Source organism: Condylura cristata, unplaced genomic scaffold (genome assembly GCF_000260355.1).
Source record: "Condylura cristata isolate star-nosed mole 26May11 unplaced genomic scaffold, ConCri1.0 scaffold00016, whole genome shotgun sequence".
Lineage (NCBI taxonomy): Eukaryota > Metazoa > Chordata > Mammalia > Eulipotyphla > Talpidae > Condylura > Condylura cristata.
The window spans coordinates 19606689-19626986 of NW_004567117.1; the positions used below are offsets into that span (position 1 = coordinate 19606689).

General features: G+C 38.7%; 1 protein-coding gene across 1 annotated transcript in view; it reads right to left on the reverse strand.

Moving 5' to 3' along the window:
• KLHL14 (kelch-like family member 14) overlaps positions 1-7360 on the reverse strand; it is a 93862-nt gene extending 86502 nt beyond the window's left edge. Inside the window, exon 1 of the mRNA XM_012725966.1 lies at positions 6371-7360. Within this exon, the coding sequence (XP_012581420.1) occupies positions 6371-7323 (953 nt within the window). The 5' untranslated portion in view covers positions 7324-7360. The remainder of the gene's footprint in view (positions 1-6370) is intronic.
• Positions 7361-20298: the final 12938 nt, after the last annotated feature.

Below are 20298 nucleotides of genomic sequence, written 5' to 3' on the forward strand. Positions count from 1 at the left end.
ATCTTATTTTGTTGTTCGAAATACACCGGAATTCTCATAATTTGGCTTTTATCTTTTGTACATATCACCTGTCATTATCATCAAAATAAATAACTTTCTACTGTTCCTTACAGGAACAAAGCTGCTACTATTTTAGTATCCCATGCACAGAAATCAAGGGGGAAAAGTTCTTGGTTAAAATTCAAGCTTTAAGGCCTCGTTTTGGCTTGCTTTTTTTTGATAGTTAAACTGAATGTTCTTATTTTTATTGATTTATTTAAAATAGATTGGCTCACTGAATTTTTAATAAGTTAACAGCATAGTGACAAGTCTCAGCAATCACATTATTTAGTGCCTTAATCTCAGAACTAAGTATGGTGAATCAGTAGGAAGAATTTTGATTTCCTAGTTCCTCCCTTCATTTTTAATCAATAAATAGGTGCTTAGAAAAAGACTTAGAGAAGTGGGAACTTTCAATCACTCTTCAGTACAGGGAGACAAAAACAGGGACAGTGAAGCCTTCTGAGGCAGCAATAGCTATATTACACTCACATTAATCGAATGTTCTTCAATGAAGGAAGGTCCATTCCAATTCAATACTATTCATATAACTGGCCAAATTATTTCTCTTCTCTAAGCCTTAGTTTTTTAATATTTAGAAAGAATGACAGTATTTTAAAGATCAGAAAGCTCCTGGTAGATTCTCAACTAAGGATAGTTAGTATTATTTTGGACAAATAACAGTTATTTGTGTTTATTATCTTTAAAATTACCTCCATTTTAATTTTTCAGTGGCTTTGTGAATTCACGCCAGAGCTAAATCTGTAAGTGCCCACCTCAGTGGTATTTCAATACGATTTTCCCTTTAATTGGTTAACCAATACCAAGTCTTAATTCAATACATATTTTTGGATCAAGGTGAGGGACTGAGGTAAGTGCTTTGATTATATATTTTCAGAGTGGGGGAAGCAGACACATTAGACAAATCTTATGTGTGTGAGTGCTCTCCTATCACTTTGGATAAAGGCAGGGAGGTTCTAGAGACATACTCATCCAGGTGATAGACTCAGAAATTTGGAGTCCAGATAACACACTCTTTGATCAAAGCAGTTGTAGGTACAGGATGGCATTTAGAAAAATAATTGCTCACATAAGTCATTTATATGCCTACATTGCTTTGTGTGATATGTGTATGTCAATCTCAGAAAGTAACGCATTAGATGTACCTAATGATACTAATTTCCTACTGGAAATTACATATCATATAAATGATACTACTTTTACTTGGGAAAGAAAAAAACTTATTCACTGTTTATCCATCTTTCTGGGATCACTATTTTATCCCTGTGCCTTATTCTGGAAATCTAAATATGGCCAGGTAGAATTATTTAGACTTGATTTCTTGCCAGCTGAAAGGAGGAAGACCAATGGGATTCTCTGAACAAGACTAAGGGCAAAATTTTGTGTCCATTTTCTTTACTGATGCATCCCAAAGGCCTAAAATGGGGAGTAAGTGAATTACAACTCACAGAACAAACAGACTACATCCAGTTCTCACAAAATCTGTAGACTCAGTGTTTTCTTTGTACTTTTTAATGGTAGGTAGAAAAAAAATCAAAAGAAGAATAATAATATTTCATATGTGTGAAAATCATGTGCAATTTCAGTGCCCATAAACAAAGGTTTATGTAAACACAGGCCCATTTATTTATGTATTTATTGCTGATGGTTGTTTTTGCACTATAAGGAAGAGTGGCATAGTTGCAACAGAGATTGTGAGACATGCCTCCCCAGGAAGCCAAAAATATTTTGAGTTTTTTAGAAAAAAAAAAGTCTACCTCTGGACTAGAACAACAGCTCTCTTCTTAAGTGCCAGATATATTAATATAACTACAACATTTTTTTTCTATAAAAATAAAGTCTTAAATTTACTGTAAGGTAAAACACCAGATTTTATCCCAGAAAGATAAGATTCATTCTAAGAAGAATGCTATCAAGGAAAACACAGACTCAAGAGCCACATTGTTGGGCTCAGACTTAGGGCCCATCACTTTTTAGCAACCCTGTACAAAATGCCTATCTTCTCTGGTCATAGACCCATCTATAAATGAGCAGTAGTGATAGACAAATAAATTAACACATGTAAAATGCCAAGAACATCACCTAATATGCAGTAGCTGCTATAAATAAAGTAGCATATTTCATACTGAATTTTTAAGTCAAGTAAATCGAGATACTTAGAAATAACTTAAGGTAAATGAATGCATCTCAACATTTTTATCAATAAGGAAAATACAAACATGAATTAAAATTTGAGTATGTCCACATTTGTCAGTAAGTCTTCTAAGCCAATAAAAGACATTAATATCTATTCTAATTGCCTTTTGATTGTTGAGTATAGCTATTTGGCTCCCATACCTGTGATATAATTTTGTAATCAATGGTCTTGTTTCAGATAATAAACAAATTGTATTCTGAATGGTTGAGTAACTTCTGATACAAATCTAACTACCTAACAACTTCCAATCTAAGGGTATCAAATTGATATAAACGGAAGTAACAATTTAGAGAATTTATGGATACAAGATTAGTTTGTTTTGTCAAGGTTGTAATTCAATTCTTAAGAGAAACAATAGAAAATACTGCCTACATTTAAAGAAACACTTTTGAAGTAGCAGATCCAGAAATCAAAACTGTACGTCAGGAAATCGAATGGTTTTTTAATCATCGCAAGTCACTTTAGCAAGTAGATAATTAGTACACCTGATTTTTAAATAGATTTTTGCATTAATTTATATGAAACCTTTAAATAGACTATTTTATAGAATGTGAAATCTCTATAATAAATATGATTTTTACACCTTAACACAGGACTGTAATAGCTGGTAGTTAAATGTTTAAAAATATAATTATTTTCATGAATGACTTTCTGCTACAGGTGTTTTCCTGGAGAAGATTCAATAAACTTTTGTTATGTACACTAATTGTAAAGGGTAAGGGACATGTTGGTGCATGCAACACTGAGATTTTCTTATTTATAATCCTAATTCCTTCATTCTTTAATTTCTTTCTTCATTTAATCACTATATTGCGTAAGATACAATGTAAATGTAAAAAAAGAAGTAATTAAAACAAGTCCAATTAGATTGATTTGGGACTATAACTAAATTATGAATTAACTTTTTGACAATACAAATAAAATTAACATTGGAGGCTACTTAAGCTTAGACTATAAGTCTTCTAATATTTACTTTTTAATGTACCAAACATTGTATATCAGATCAGTTTATTAAATTTCCAGGTCACAGAAGCTTTTAATAATGACTTTTCCAGAAACTTTTTAAAAGAACTTACTGTTTTAATTTCCTTCGTAAAAAAGAAAGTAAGCAATAAGTCTAAAATATTCTGATTTTTTTGTCTACCTAAGTTCTGTTATCTTAGATATGTCCATATTCAGATAAAAGGCAATACTTCTTTTGTTTATTATTTTTAATGCTTGATTTGCTAAAGTAAAAGATGAATCCAAGCACAAATGGCATACTCAGAAAAACTTATCAATTAAAGCAAAAATTTGGGTAGATAGGAAGTCTTTATGCTTGGGTTGCTTTACTTCCTAGACTTAATTTAAAATGCAAAATTATTTAATAATCTCTGAACACATGATTAAAATGGTTATATTAATAGATCTACTTTCTATCAATAACATTCCTTTGCAAGTAAATGCTCTTTAAAAACATCTATTTGCTTATATTTTGTCTTTTATTCCAAAAGAGTGGTCAGTTATAATTGCCTGATTCTTTTGAATTTGAAGAGTTCTTTCATATTCAGTCTTTAAAAACTACAAATGGATTAAAATTAATAAACACCATTACCTTCCATCCCATTGTCTTCAATAAAAGTGATGTAATTGTAAACACAATTGTTTAACATAATTATCCTTCTGTTAAACTATATGTAAGGCTGAAAGAATATTTTAATATTATGCTGCTACCATAATAGGCTACCATAATACTATTGGTTATGGCATTTTGGTCTAGATTAAAGTAAGATCATGATGTTTATTTTGCATTGCTTCTGTGCATTAAAATTAGAATAACGCAATTAGTCCCTGAAGATGAAAAGGCTAAGTTGCTAATTATGGACCAAAATCTAAATTACATTACTTTGAGATCAATAACAGGTTCACATGAATTAATTTTCCTTTCTGTGTTATCTTCTGCCTTTAAAGGTATAATACACTTTTTTTCCTACAGTGAAAGTACCAGATTCTTGCAGCACCCATGACACTTGTATGCATTCACTGGTCAGACGCCACTACGTAGCCTTCAAATGACATGGCCCAGTGAAGCTGGAAGGTGTCATCACAGAGCCAGGCAGTCTGGTATCTCAGCTCTCCACCAGGACAGAACCAGCAAACCCCAACTGATGTGCTGAGTCTGGACTAAGGTAAGGAAGAGATTCTGCATTTTGGAAGTCAACTCTCTTCTAACATTGAACCCTGAGACATACTTTTCAGATAAAAGTGCATCGAGGGCTTCAGAAATTATTTATGGCATTAAATTTATAGTGCTAATTTTCCAAAATCACTCTTAGAACAAGTTAAATCTCAATTTTATTATCCTGCTGACTTCTGAATTTAAACTAGGTTTGTAAGAATTTTAAGAAATATAAATAAGTGTGTGCTGAGGACTATTAACTGTCTGAATTTTTGAGTATGTGTGATATGCACTAAATTACATAGATGTGCGTGTTACTTAAAAGTGAGAAAAGTTAAAATAACAGAATACCAATCACCAGTGCCTATTGGTATGGTAAAATTTCTCCACCAATATAATTTTACCGTTTTTGATCATTAGACAAATGAAAGACTTACAAAAACAGAAATACATTCCATGATCTTGTTTTCACTTGGATGCCTGTGTTCACATTCAAGTACATGGGGGTTTGTATTCTTGCTTGTGCTATTGTACCAAAAATACCATCATCTCTTGACATAATTCATTAACTCATTCTCAGAAATATTAAAAAAAAAATAAAGCAGTTTAGAAGATTTCAAGTTCCAGATTGTCCATGGTTCCCATAGGCCTCACCTGAACATCCACGCCACCCAAAGAACTGTAGGGAATGTCTTCCATTTCTTAAAACTTTAGTTACCTAGGTCTGGTAGAATTATCATAATGAAAAAATAAACATCTAATTCCATAAAGCTGCATAAAGTACTCCCCATCCTTTGGCCCCCCTTTCTGAAAGGGAAATACCATGATGGACTTTTGAACTATGTACTTTCTGAGTTAATACTTTGCTGAATTAGGCTAGGGTAGATTGGCATCTCAAATCACAGTATTTTATCATGAGAAATGGAGACAATACTGTTTCTCTTTTCTAAAAAGAGAAATAAATGCATTGTTAGGGTTCAATAAAAAGGTTTTAAGATTAGAGCCAATAAAACAGTGGTCAATTCCTACAGCCTTTTATTTGAATCTCAGCAGCATTTTTATAAAGATATCATTTCCCCCTCTCCCCTGACATGAAATTCTGCTGCAACATACATACACAGATGCATTCGAAACAACAACCATTCCTCCTGCCCCTCAACTTCTTCGTGACTTCTGAGCTAGTCCAAGGGACCTAGCCAGAGGGAGTTGACTCCCTTTCTCTCAGTTTTCAACCGGGGTCCCTTCTGAGATGGGAGCTAGTAGGCAATATTCACCAAGACACCCTGCAACCTCTTTGCTTTGCTCTCCTTCAAAAGTGGAAAAGGAAGGCTTTCCTCAAGATAGAAAAGTTTGCCTGGGTATATAACATATCAAAATTTCCAAAAGCAACCCTAACAGACCAAGAACCTCAGAATTCTCACCTCAAAGAGAGCAAGCACCAGTCAATTTAAATTAAAAAAAAAAAAAAAAAGCAACCTGAGTGACAGAAAGAATGAAACACTTCTCAGAGCATTGCCAGAGCACTTTGGCTAGCCCAAGGCAGGAAAGGGGCTGAGTGGGAGGGGACTTCTTAGGGCAGACTCCCTTCTCTTTAAAAGAAAGCTTTTTCGAGATTGGACAGAGAACTGGCACAGCGAGGGTTCCAAAGCTGGATTTCTAACTGCCCAGCCTTTGGTCCCACCTGCCTGTCAATTTCAAGCCACCAGTCCCACATTTCCTCCTCTGGGGATACGGAGAATATGGGCTTTCTAGTGCTCACATTAGGCCGGTTCCCCATTGACCTTTAGAGTCCCTGACATCAACTTTCCTCACTCCAGCTGATTGTTTGCGTTTGTTTTCAGCCTGCCAGCTCCTTCAGTCCAGCCCACCACTGTCCCTACTTCACCTCCCCCCTCCCCTCTCTCCGGCCAGCCAGGCTCCCCTTCACCCCCACCCTCCTCTTTGTTGTCTCCTACCTGCTGGCTAGGCTTTGCCTGCAGTGCTGCCTGAAGGGCATCAGGTGGTAGTTCATGGCGTCCAGCAGCAGCTTCTGGCAGACCGGGTCGGTGCGCATGAAATCCACTGACTGGACCCGCTCTACCAGCTCCGGGGCCGGGATCAACGCAAAGCGGAGGCGCTTCATGAGGTCCGGTGCGTACTGCATGCGGGTCTCGCGGTCGTGCTCCAGCCACAGCACGGACATCTGGAAGAGCGCCAGCTCAGACTCCACGGGGGGCGGCAGCGAGTCCAGAAGGGCGCGCATCTCCTCGAAGTTGAGCAGCAGCACATCCTCCACTAGGTACTTGTTGGCCAGCTTCTTGGTCTCCTCCAGGCCGTGCAGTGCTGCGATCTTGCACACCTGCTTGTAGTTCTGTACCGAGATCTGGTCGTTGAGGAACTGCACGCAGAGCTTGGTGACCTGGGGGATGTGCAAGATCTTGCTGACCGACAGCACCTCCTCCACCGTGTCCAGGGAGAGGGTCACGTTGGCCGTGTAGAGGTACTCCAGCACCAGGCGCAACCCAATGGACGAGCAGCCCTGCAGCACCAGGTTGTTGATGGCCCGAGGACTGGTCAGCAGCTTGTCGTCGGGGGAGGAGGAAGGAGTCCCGGGCTCCTCCTGCGGAGGCGGCTGCTGCTGCTGCTGTTGCTGCGGCGGCTGCTGCTGCGGCTGCTGCTGGTCCTTGGGAGCCCCTAGGCCGTCTTGGCCACCGACCCCTCCCCCGAGAGGGGGGTGGCTGGAGAAGAGCGATCGGAAGTACTGCGAACAGGAGGCCAGCACGGCCTTGTGGCAGTGGAACTGTTGGCCCTGGGCCGTCAGGGTCACGTCGCAAAACAGCTGCTTCCTCCACAGCAGGTTGAGGCCGTGCAGCAGGTTGTCACTGTGGCTAGGGTCGAAGGTGGAGGTCCTGTCCCCGGATCTGGACATGGCGAGCTGACTCGGCGCACCTGCCTTTAAACCCTCCTCCAACCTGGCAGACGGGTGGGGGATGGGAGGGAGGGGAGAAGGGTAGTGGAGGGGGTGGGGTGTGGCAGGGGTGGGGATGGGTGTGGAAGGGAGGGGAGGGGGCGAAGAACAACAATCAGTGCTTAGCTTGGCTCCTGCCTCGCGCCTCCGGACCCGACCCTAGGAAGGAAGGTCTGCTGATTCTGGCTCTGAGAGCACCACCTGAAGGGCCCTTTCTGGGGTCCGGGTACCGGTTCTGCTCCTAGCTACTCCTCTCGACACCTCCCACACACTTCGTTTCTCACTTTCCTAAAACCACCCCGGCTCGGCTCTTGGCAGCGACAGTGGTGGCAGAAGCGACGGCAAAGTGGCGGCTGAGGCCAAGACACCTCGTGGGCTTGTGTCCATGCCGGGTTGGATGCAGGGAAAGGCCGGGGAGTGGGGAGCTGGCAGTTGCCCCGAGAGTGTTGAGGCGACCGTCGGCGGAGGTTCCAGGTCAACTTGTGTCAGTAGATTTGCTTTTCTCAGTTGATCCAGTTTTAAGGGGTAGGAAAGGGTCCAAGGAGCGTGCGTGCAGGCGGGCGGGCGATTCTGTGCCCCCCAAAAGCTGGTAACACCTTCGATTATCCGTGCTGCCCCGAGAAACTCCTAATAGTCTGAGGAAGCAGATAAAGCCCTTTCTTCTCCCGGGAAAGTGCAGCGGAGCGAGGTGAGGACCAGCTCAGTGGACTCGGCAGAGGCGGGAGCTGTCCTTATCAATTCTAGCTCATTTCCCTCACCCCGGCCCTGCCTGCTTCCCTGTTTCGCAAACTGTTGGCTTCCCGTCATCACTCAGTTTTGCTAATTTTCCAGAGATGCCTTTAAATCTTGCTGGAGAATCCCTCCAACTCCCCATCCGGCCCCCTCTCCCTTGTTCCCCTCATTTGAAAGCACCAAAGTTCCAACATTTATCTCCCACTCTTTCGCCGGCAGTACCGAGTAAGCCGAGGAGGGTATAAGTGGGATTGTGGGGTGGATTTGGAGCAAGTGCCCAGAGGGATTCGTGTGTACAGTTCTCCCTTCCGGGCACCAGGCGCTGTGGCTTTAACTCCAGTAACTATGAGAAGTTCAAGTTAACAGGCAGGTATTGGGGGAGGGGTGGGGCGGGGGCTGCCCAATGGGGGCGCGGATGGGGGGCCGCAGTTCTGTAGGGGTCTCTGCTTGGTGTCCAGCAACCCGGCCTGCAGCCGCACCTTCCTTCCGAGTCCTTCGGTACAGACCCTAACAGTCACCCCCCCAACCCTACTCGGGCACCCCCACTCAGCTGGCCCTGGAACTACTTCTGTAAAAAGTCTGAGCCTCCCTCATCTAGGCAGAGGGCGGCAGGATGGGGGAGGTGAGGCGAATCGATAGCTAGGTCTGTAACCTGTAATTGCACGTTCTAGGGCCGAGCAGAAAGGGACCCTCTACCCACTTCCCGCCCGTGCCCCCGCGCCCGCCGGCCAGGGTGAGCCACAGCTGCCGCCGCCGCCGCCGCCGCCGCCGCCACCGCCGCCGCCGCCGCCCGGCTCAGAGGGATCCCGCCGGACCTGCCCCTTCCACTGCGGCTCACTCTGTCCTGCCTGGCGCCAGTCCTGGGTCGCCAGCTTTCTATTTATACCGGTCGGAGCTGATCTCGACTCACTTTACCATCCCGTTCCAGGTGGACCCTAGCCTCCCTCGGGCTCCCTCCCCCGGCAACAACCGCCCCCCCCCCAACGCCCCCAAAGCGCTGGCTTTCTTGAAACACCTCCTAGAGTCTCTCCCTGTAAGTGGACCCGATCATACCTCTCTCTCGCTCTCCCCGCTTCGATGTACCCCCCCCCATCTTTTCCTGTTCTCTTTCCTTCCTGTTCTTCCTTTCCTTTCTCCCTCCTCTCCTTATTTCTTGCAATAGGAGTTATATTCTTTATGAGCGTTTGCCACACAACTACCCCCCCACCCCTCTGAAAGACTCCCTCCCAGTCCCTTCCCCGCCAACAACCCAAAACACAGAACAAAATAGACACAAGGCAGACACAAGGCCAGAAACTTACCTGCTTTCAACCAGCTGCAAAGTCAAGGCTCACTTAAGCTCCCCCCCCAAAATCAATTGTCCTTCCTTTTTAAAGGTTTGCTCTCTCCTTGGGAGGGGGAAAACACCTTCTGGTTCCCAACTCCAGGCAGTCACTCTTTACAATTTATTTTGTCGTACATCATTTGATCACCATGAATTAGCAACAGCAAGAAAATGTAGGAGAGGGAGAAAAGAGAGAAAAAGAGAGGGGGAGAGAGAGAGGGAGAGAGAGGGAGAGAGAGAGAGGGAGCAGAGCTTTCTGCAAGAGAAGAAGAAGAAAAAATGTACGTGTGACAAATTATGCTACCAAGAAACAACACATCATTATCCTTGGGCCTGGGGCTCAGTGAGTCGTAACGAGAGTAATAGGAAATCCACGGTTGGGGAGAGAAACGGTCGTGCTTGGCCAGTAGAGAGAGACCATACAGGGGGATGGATGCTGGAGAGACTCGCAAAATTATGGCTCAAGGCTATTGTAAAAATTGTCGAGCGTAAATGACTGCGATTTCAAACATCTTTGGAAGAAAGAAGGGGAAAAAGCGAGCCCCCCCTCCCTCCCGCTCCCTCTCTCTCCCTCTCTCTTCTCTCTCTCTATAAAGAACCGTCAAGTTTTAGTGCGCATTGCTAATTAGTCAATTTCTCTCTGCCTTCACAGGCTGGCGACTTCGCTGCTGAGCTGAAACTGCTAATTTCTGTGACCAGCTTTTTTCTTAGCTGTGATCTGGATGAATGAGTAGCTGTCTCACAGAGATGACAAAAATAAACTCTAATCCCCCCCAAAATTTCCACTACATCTTTCTCATGCATAGATTTATGATCTTCAAGCGCTCTGTGCAATATGCAAACTTTTTTTGTGCATGTATATATGCTGTTGTTTCCAGATTTCAGTGGTATGCTGCTTTTCCCTTCCACAGCCCCCCCCCCCCAACTATGAAATGCTGAAATCTTCCCATCTCAAACTATGCCAAGATGTTACTTTGTATGTCTTGGAATTTGAGTCTGACACTAGCCCTTGCCTTAGAGGTGAGAGGCTGAGTGTACCAGGAATAGGGGAAGTAGAGCCTGGTAGACAGAATAGGGGACCGTCCTTTGCTGTACATTTCCCCTCTGCATTATTCAAGCTTTATGATCTTGTGAGAAAACACATTTTCTCTATCATTTTTTTCTGGTTAAACAACCATTTCTGAACTCCTCTGTCAGCTCTTCAACCAAAAAAAGGTTTAGAAGCCACATTTTTTAATTGAAAGATTATCATATTGTCAGATTTGTCTTTCAATTGGGAGTCTTTGATTTACAGAAGCTAGAAGCAAGTACTAGGAAACCCAGATGCAATTTCACAAATGTAACCTTTAAACTTTGGCGCTCATCTGATATATGAGGACGTCCACATAGAGTTCATGTATTTGACCCTGCTTAGCATGCAAAATGAACTCCAGCATGATCCTGGAATTTTAGCTGCACCAGAGATTCATGTGCATTTTGGTAGAGGACATGTTCTCTAGACTTTTCTATGATGTATTGCACCCTTACATTTATAGCCCTGCATTTTGGTTATCCATGGGGGTTGGAGGTATCCAAGAAAGAAAGAATAAAGAAGTAGGAAAAGGAAGGTATGTTCTTGAATAAAATTAACATGAAAGAAGGCTGCACATGAGTTAAACAGTTTTGTTTGCTATTAACTATGTGAATATGATTCATTTTAACCTATATGTGCTCTGATTAGTAAACCTATTAAAATATACATAAAGAAAGGAAGGCTGTCTTTTTACCTTTTCCTTTGATTTGTGAAAGATGGAAAGACTGCTTAAGGGAGGGGGGAGGGAAATGAAAATTCTTTGGTTCAGAAGTAGAGAATTCCCTATTTAGAATGACAAACATTAACATGCGTATGGCCTATTTACTCTTCCTTGAATGAAGAAGGATTAGACTGAGCATTTATCCCCCACAAAGGACCTGATATTTAAGATCCTAGATTTTCTGAGAGTAAGACCTCTGTATTCAGACCTTGCTGAAATGCTGTATTCTTATATCCATATTTATAATGTCAGCCGAAATACATGAAAAATATAGAAAGTGATTTTTTGTTGTTATTGTTTAGAAGAAAGAGATTATCCAAAACTTCTGGCCCCACGATTTGTTCCCTTATCCCCCTTTTTTGAATTTCCATTATTCAGGTCTGGAAGAGAAAGATTGTGTGACTGTAATACAGCACCTTTTTTGAGTTTTTTTTTCATCAAAGCTATCAAGTATGTGGAGTGTCACCAAAGTCTCACACATACAAAATACAAAATTTGTATAGTATGTTTTTAATGTTGATCATTCATGTACTTGAATAAAGTATAAGAAACTAAATCCAACTGCAGGTAAGAGTACTGAACACTTAAATTGTTGCCATCATTCAGTTTTATGATAAAGGAATTAAGGTATGTTTTGTAGAACTCAAATATCTTACTTTTGAATTTCCATTCTTTTTCACTTATAGTTTATATTGATCACTGATTATAATTAATAATGAATGACCTTTGTTGCTTCTAAACAATGTAAAACCCATATTTCAAAATTTTAACTACCTATCATTTAATTGCTTCTTATACAACTAGGGTAGAAGGGGAAGGGGTGTGGGTGGGTGGGGCTGACAATTCTAAAACAATTGCTGAAATCAAGTGGCTAGCTCATTTTTTCTGGACTTTAAAGTTAAACTATTTAAGAATGTCTAAAATTTCAGAGCAAAAATTGCCATCTGGTTATTTTGTAAGCAATTAAAAACATAAATAACAAAACCTTCCTATAAGCTTCATAATCTATGCATAACTGACATATATGTCTTGCAAATCTCACCTCCAGTAGCATGTACTGGCTTTGACGAAATTATTGCAGAACTCACAAATGATATGACACTATTTACAATAAATCCCGTTATGAAAGATTCAATTTGCAGCAATCAGATGCTAGCTACTAAGCGATTGTAAGTATTTGAATTTTATCCTACTTCACTGTTCAAAGTAAGAAATTGCATCTGTGTGTTTGATCTGTCCTGCTGAGCACTATCAGCAGCTCGCATCTCTGCCACTATTGTTTTTAAAATGGCAGGAAGGACGTGACTAGTCAAGAGCACTCAGCAGGATGGATTTCACATGGCATAACTGAAGCCTGAATTGTCTTATAAAAAAATTAAATATGATCATGTAGTCATCTAATTCAAGCAGTCTTGATACTTCGGCAGAATTATCAAAATTATTCATCAGTGAATCTGCATTTTAACTATGTACAGTAGCAAGATTCTGAAACTGCTGCCATGAACAGAGTAGTAGGGCTGCCTCTACCTCTCAGCAGTCTGGCCCCGCTTCTGAGCTGCAGGGACTCAGGCAAATCAGTGACTCTGGCTTGAACAGGATCATGTCAAGACACAGAATGAGCCCAAGGTTAACTTCAAGACAGTTTTAGAAGTATTTAGTTGGCTAACATGAAGGCTCCAACACATTGATGCATTTCCCTCGTTCTTAACTTTTCTGCTTTAAAGTTATGAGTTATCATCAAATTATTAAAACATCAGAGCCTGGGCTCTCCTATGCTTCTTTTGGTTAGTAAACATTACATGTGGCCTGACAATACGATAGCCACCCTGGTAAAATGAGGGGAGAAAGGAGAAATTAGTCCATTCTGCAGATGAAATAGCTAAGTCAAGAAGGAACTCTTAGTTCTTGCCAAAACTCAGACACAACTCATAGGTTTCTAGTGCTTTATTTTACATCTTGAGGGGACATGGCTAGAGATATCACAAACTTACAGCATAAAGAAGCTAATTCAAGAACAAAATATCTGAAGTAACAATAAAAGATAAGAGGTACTATTGACTAGCTTTTAGTCAAAAATTGGTGGCTTATTTGCCCTAGAGTCAAACCCAGCTCTTTGGCTAGCAATCTAAGTTTCCAGGATTGAGCTCTAGCTCTTCTGGGAAGAGTGTGGGCTGATTTTTAAACACAACTCACTATCAGACCACAGTGCGCATGTGCTTGTGAGGCCATGGTTCTTCACATGTAAAAATCTCACTTGTTTCTCAGGATTAAACTCAGACTTTTTTCCACAGTGAAACTTTTTCTAGCGAGTTTAAATAAAATAACAGTGATAAATACTTACTAAGCTCATTTCTTGTGTGGTGGACACTGGTTTAAATCCTTTAGATGTTTTGTTATCTCAATCCTTTAGCTAATTTTATGAGATCATAAATAAGAGAGATCATAAAAATGGTCCCAACTTTCCACCCAACCTGGTATAAAAAACCATTATAATGTGTTTACAATGTGCTCTTTCTAATCAAAAGTGGGGTTTCCTTCCCTACCCATTGAATGTGAGCCAACTATGTGATTTGCATTGACTAACAGAATGTACCAGAAATGAATCTGTGCCAACTCCAAGTCTAAGTCTCAAGGAACTTTGTATGCTTTGACTAACCATGCCAGCTACTGGGTGAAGTCCACGTTAGCCTGGTGGCACATGAGGCACTCCATGGGCTGGTCATTGCCCAGCCAACCTGGCAACTGAATTCAGATGGATAATAAGTCTAACCAACAGAGAAGATCTGACTTAACCCAAAATACTGATCCACAGTGACTGTTATTTCAAACTATCTGTTCTTGGGATAACTTATTCCATAGTAAAGTTACTAATAAGGTACTACTATTATAATTCTACCAAGTAAAGTGCAGAGAAATCAAATAAAATTTTTAGGATCACACAGTTTTTCAAAGATGAAACTGAAATTCAACCCCACACAACCTAACTCCAAAGATTTGTTTTATTAAGGTAACATTGATTTACAAGCTTGTTATGATTTAGAGGAATAACTTCCTACCTCCTCAGGTGTTTGTCAACAAATTGACCTCCAAAGCACCTATAGTCCTTTACCATACACCATTGGGTCCCTCTCCCCTTTGTTTTCATTCCTAACCTACCTCTTCTTCTTGTAACCTCAATTCTATAGTCATTCCTAGGGCTTGTTTTGGTTTAGTTTTGTCAGTTTGTTTTGTTTCTCTATATTCTACATATGAATGAAACCAAACAGTATTTGTGTTTTTCTTTCTTACTTATTCTATTTAGCTCTATCTCCTCTAGTTCCATGTATGTTGTCCCAAAAGGCAAGTGGTCATTATTTTCTGAAATAACTGAGTAGTGTTCTATCATGTTTATGTACCACATCCTCTTACTTTTTTCTCTGTCACTGAGCACTTATGTTGTTTCCATAAATTGGTTGTTGTAAATAAGACTAGAATGAATATAAAAGTTGAGACAGCCCTTCAGATTAGTATTTTTGCATTCTTTAGGTAAAGACCTACAAGCAGAATTGCTGGGTCTATGGTAGATCTATTTTTAATATTTTGAGGAAACTTCATATTGTTTTCCATATAAATGGATCAATTACAGTTCCACTAAAAGTGTAGGAAGATTCCTTTTTTACTCCACAACCTCACCATCATTTATTGATTGTTTGTTTACAATACAAGCATTTTCATAGGAGTGTGGTGGTGTCTCATTGTGGTTCTGATATGCATTTCCCTGATGATACGTGATGATGAACATTTTTTTTCATATGACTGTTAGCCATCCCTATGTCTTCTTTGAAGACTTGTCTTTAGATCTTTTGCCCATTTTTTGACTGGGCTGTTTGTTTTCTTTCTTTCTTTTTTCTTTTTTCTAGAGTTGTATGAGTGCTCTGTAGATCTGGATATTTGCCATTGTTGTATTATGATTTGCAAATATTTTTTCCCCATTTGTATAGTGTCTTTAATGATAGTTTATTTTGTTGTATAGAAACATTTTTATTTAGTCCCACCTGTTTGTGTTTGCTTGTTTTCCTTGTTCTTAGAATTGGTTGATTAAGACATCAGCTAAGTCAGTTTTGGAGTGTTTTTATTGTCCTGTATGTATTTTATGGTTTCTAGTCTTGCATCCAAATCTTTAATCTATTTTGAGTTAGTTCCTACTTATGGCACCATAGGTAGTCTCATTTTTCTTCAAGTGGCTGTTTAGTTTTCCCAACACCATTTGTGGAAGAGACTTTCTTTTCTCCACTGTATGATGTTGGCTCCTATGTCATAGATTAACTATTGTGGGTTTATTTCTGGGCTTGCAATTACAATTTACTGATCTTCTATTTGTCAAGATTGTTTTGGTTATTGGGGTCATTTGTGGTTCCATAGGAAATTCAGAAATGTTTGTTCTATTTCTTTGAAGAATTACATCGAAACTTTGATAAGGATTTCATTGAATCTGCATATTGCTTAGAATAAAATGGGCATTTTAACAATGTTAATTTTTTTCAATCTGTAAGCATGGAATATTTATTTCCTTGTGTCTTCTATTTTCTTTAGCAATGCATTACAGATTTTGTTGAATAGGCCTTGTCCTTTTTTTGTTAAGTTTCTTCCTAGGTAATTAGTATTTTTTAAATGCTATTATAAGTGGGGTTATTTTCCTGATTTATTTCTCTTTTAGTTTATTATTTCATATAGGAATGAAAGATACTTTTACATATTGACTTTATAGTCTGCCACTCTACTATATTGGTTTATAGTTTCTGATAGGTTTTTAGTGGAGTGTGTAGAATTTTTAATGTGTTATTTTCATGTCAGTTGCAAATAGTAATAATTTGACTTCATTTCCAATTTGGATTCCTAATGTATCTTTCTTTTGCCAAATTGCTCTAGCTAGGACTCCCATTACTCTGTTAATTAGTAGTCGTTAGAGTGGAGACCCTTGTAATGTACCTGATTTTAGGGGGGAAATTTTTTCAGTTTCTCACTACTCCTAACTCCAAAGATTGGCTATTCTGCTATACTAATCACCTTAGAAATAACCTGTCTTCTATGAGCTTCATTCACTCATCAAGGACATATTCCTTTTTTTTAAAAAATTATGTACCAGACAATGTTAGATGTTGAAGGTACTATGATGAAATTGCATCTTTGCCTTCAACAGGCCAACATCTTGTGGAGGAGTCAGACAGAAAAATGATACATAGCAGATAAATAACTATAATGTGATAATTGGGAATATATGTTGAGCTACTAGAGTCAAAAGAAACAGACTTTTAATTTGCTTATAGAACTTATTATTGTATTATTATTTTGACATTTGTTATATTATTCCAGCATATAGTTTATTTCTTATTTAGGACCATATATTTTATCATCTTCACTATAATCTCAGTAAGCTTACAGGAGAGAAAAAGCCTTGTGTCTGGTACCTAACTCTGTACCTTGTCCATAGGTTATTCAATAAATATGTTGATAGAATATTAAAAGTGAATCTTCAAATTTATTAGGGTAACTGCCAAAAGAATGAGGGGATATTTCACAGTTAGAGACTATGTTAGATATTTTACTAATGTTATTTAATCTATCAGAAAATTGATAAATCCTTACAAAATTGTGAAATGCATATTTTGCTGTCCTCAGCACATAGAGAAGAGTGTGGCGGGATCTTAGTGAGGGCTTCCCTCACACCTTTCTCTCACTACAACCATCATTCAGCAAAGAGCTCTACAGCTTTGAAGAGTATTACTTAATGGAAATATGTTTTAAAATGCTCTTTCTTTAAATGTTTATTAATATAACATTGATTTATAACATGATATAGGTTTCATGTATACATCATTATAAACCATCATCTCTTAGTTTATATAATCTAAAAGAGTCTAATTTCTATCATTCATCATACAATTAAAATTTTCTCACTTCTTCCCACAAAGGTACTATTGTGGTGTGATATTAAACATGGATTCTGGAAGCTAAGCACCTGACTGAATCCTAGGTTTTTCCGTGCATGTAACCTTAGGCAAATAGTCTCTCTCACCCAATTTCTCATCTGACAATGGGGATAGCTTTGGCACTTACTCCTAAGGTTCTATGCTGCTTAAGTTTTTGTAAATATTTATGAAAGTGTTTAGTTTGCCAAATAAAAAATAAACAAGTTCATGTAGAGATTTTTTTTTAAAGTTTTTCTTTCTGTACTTTATGTCTTGTGCTCAATGATATTGGATGTAGGAAGAGATAAAGATACTTATTTACTCAGAAATGTAATGCATTACAGTGCTATTCAAGAGGCAGCTTTTCATTTTACCAAAAACTCCACTGGTTTAATTATTTTCTTCAAATACTCTGTTTGTTAATTTACCTATAGTTTTAGAAGTCATCAGTCTCTTACCTTTGGGGACATTTGACTTTCATGCACATGTCTTTGGTAATTAAGAGTCTAAAATAGTAAGGATACTTATTAGAATATTTCAATAATAGGTTGCAGTATATAGTTCTCCTTCTGAACAGTAGCTTTTAGTAGGTATTCATAGAAATGACAGATAAGAGAGAATGCTGTGTATTGTAGCTTGTGTCTTTGACATCATTATAACTCTGGACTATCACTTTTCTTCTCTAACTCTCAACTTTGGAGAGAAATAACCTTTTTTTAAAAAAAAATTTAGCTATTATATAGAGTTGCATTAAGGAAAAGTGACTAGAACAAATGTTGCTCAAAGAACAATTGGAATTTTCTAGTGACATGTGGAATAAGCTGATGATTTGTAAAACAGAAGGGAAAAAAGCATTCTTCTTTCCCTGAAAAGTGTCCAGAGATTCAAGTTTTAAGATATAGGCAACAAATCAAAACTTGAAAATATTTTGAGTATATGGACAGAAATTATATTATGTATGTTTATGAATAAATGATTTTTATCTGCACAAACAGTTTTATCTGCACAAATAAATAATTTTATCTGCATCAAAGAATTAAAGTACATGGGAACATATTTGTTTGACTGTAGAAATGCCATATTCTGAATGTTCATTAAGGAAAGGCATCAGATTCTTTCCCTATAAACAAGAGAATGCATCTTTATCACAAAGAGTTATAATCCACATTTGCAAATTATTCTAATCACTTTCTCCTCCCTCAAATTTTTTTTATTTGTGGCAATAATTTTTTCTTTTTCTGACTAATTCTTAACAATGAAGATATATATTACTGTGCTGGAATATTTACCAGCCCATTGCAAAGTTTATAGTTATGGGAGAGAAATGATCTAAGTTTCTTAGTGATATATGCTTAATAACCAATCATTACCCAAGTATTGTATCTTTATAAGAATATGCCAACTTGACTGAGGCCACTCTCCCATATAGACCCTGTTTATACTTTGAAGTATATATTTATTTCTAGTCTCAACTTCTTTGATATTAGTGTAAATTTTCTATTCCCATTTCATAATAATTTTACCCTGTTGCTCTGTCTTATCTCTTTCATTCTATCTTCCTTATACCTCTTTCCCATTTCAGTACATCCTGCCTTATTTCTCCCTATGTATGATTGTCATACAGTATTTCAAAATATTTCAGTATAGTTGCTCAAATTCTATGATTTAGTATTGTTGAAGTATTGTCTGACAGTTTGTATACATTTCAAGATACTGATTTGTTGAAGTGACAAAGATTTTTTTTCTTATTTATTTTTATTTTTTTTAAAGATTTATTTATTTGTGCATACAGAACTGGGGTACAGGCCAGAGGCTCAGGGGCGGCGACAGGCTTCACCAGAGACAGAGTGGGGAACAGAACAGGCAGATCGACGAAGTACACTGCTGAGGGGAGCAGCGGGCGGGTCAGGTCTGCCACACCATGTGGTAACCTCCATGGGCAGGCGGGAATCAAACTCATGCAGAAGCGGCTTTAGATTCTCAGTGCTGTGCTTTAACCCGCCAGGGAGAGCCGAAGTGACAAAGATTTTTTTGGGAAAATCATTTAATTTTTAAAAGGCAGCTAACTTTCAGAAGGATATATTTTCTCAAAATCTCATAGTAACATGCAGTTACTGCTAACATGTATAACATGGTAACACTGAATTAGAATTCTTTCATTTATTCTTTACATCTTATTGAGTTCAACAGTAGGAAAGAAAAAGGCCAACATATGAGGGCTTAAATTCCATTTGGGAGAATATTCTGTGCAGTTTTATCTCATTTTATGTGCATTAATTTCCTTGACTTTTTAACAGTAGTCAAAGGAGCTAAGTGCTTCAAGAAAAAATTATCAAGAACATTCTTATGTGTAAGATGGAGACCTTTAGCATTCTCATCTTTAAGAAAGCCTTCAATTGTAGTACCTTCATATTTAAAAAATATGTAGAATATTATATAGCATCTCTAAAGTGGGTAAATTTTTTCACTTGAAACTGATATGTGTGTATTTGCCCATTTTTTTAAAGATTTATTTGTATTTATTTATGCACACAATAACTGTGGTGCAGGCCAAAGTTATGTGGGGGGGGGTGGTGTGAGGTGAGTGGATTCACCAGAGACAGAGTGGGGAGCAGAACAGGTGGATCTACTGAAATACATTGCTGAGAGTAAAGGCTGGTGAGACAAGAGAGTTCTGCTGTGCCATGTGGGCTACAGCTCTCTGGCAAGGGATCAAAGTGAGCTAGCTAGCCCTGGGATAGAACTCATTCTGCAGTGGCTAGTGATAGTTTGATTGCTATATTACATGTACTAAATATGTTATTTCTTAGGACAAATGTCTTGAAGTCTATGCCATGAAAGAACTGCCATCATATGAAGTTTTGATTTTTTGAAGTACACCATCACTTATCAGTATAATTCTGAAATCTGTGGAAACCTATAAACACTTCTGGATTAATAACTCCTAACTTGGAGTTTCTTAAAATCATTCAGCTTCATGACTGCAAGTGAGCAACCTCCACCCTACTTTGTTCAATTTCAGCACTCACATGTCAGAATGAAATATATTAATCTCCAAATAAAAATGTGATTTACTAAAATTATTTAAAAGCTGACAAATTATTTTTAGAAAATTATGCATCATTGACCAAAACATTTA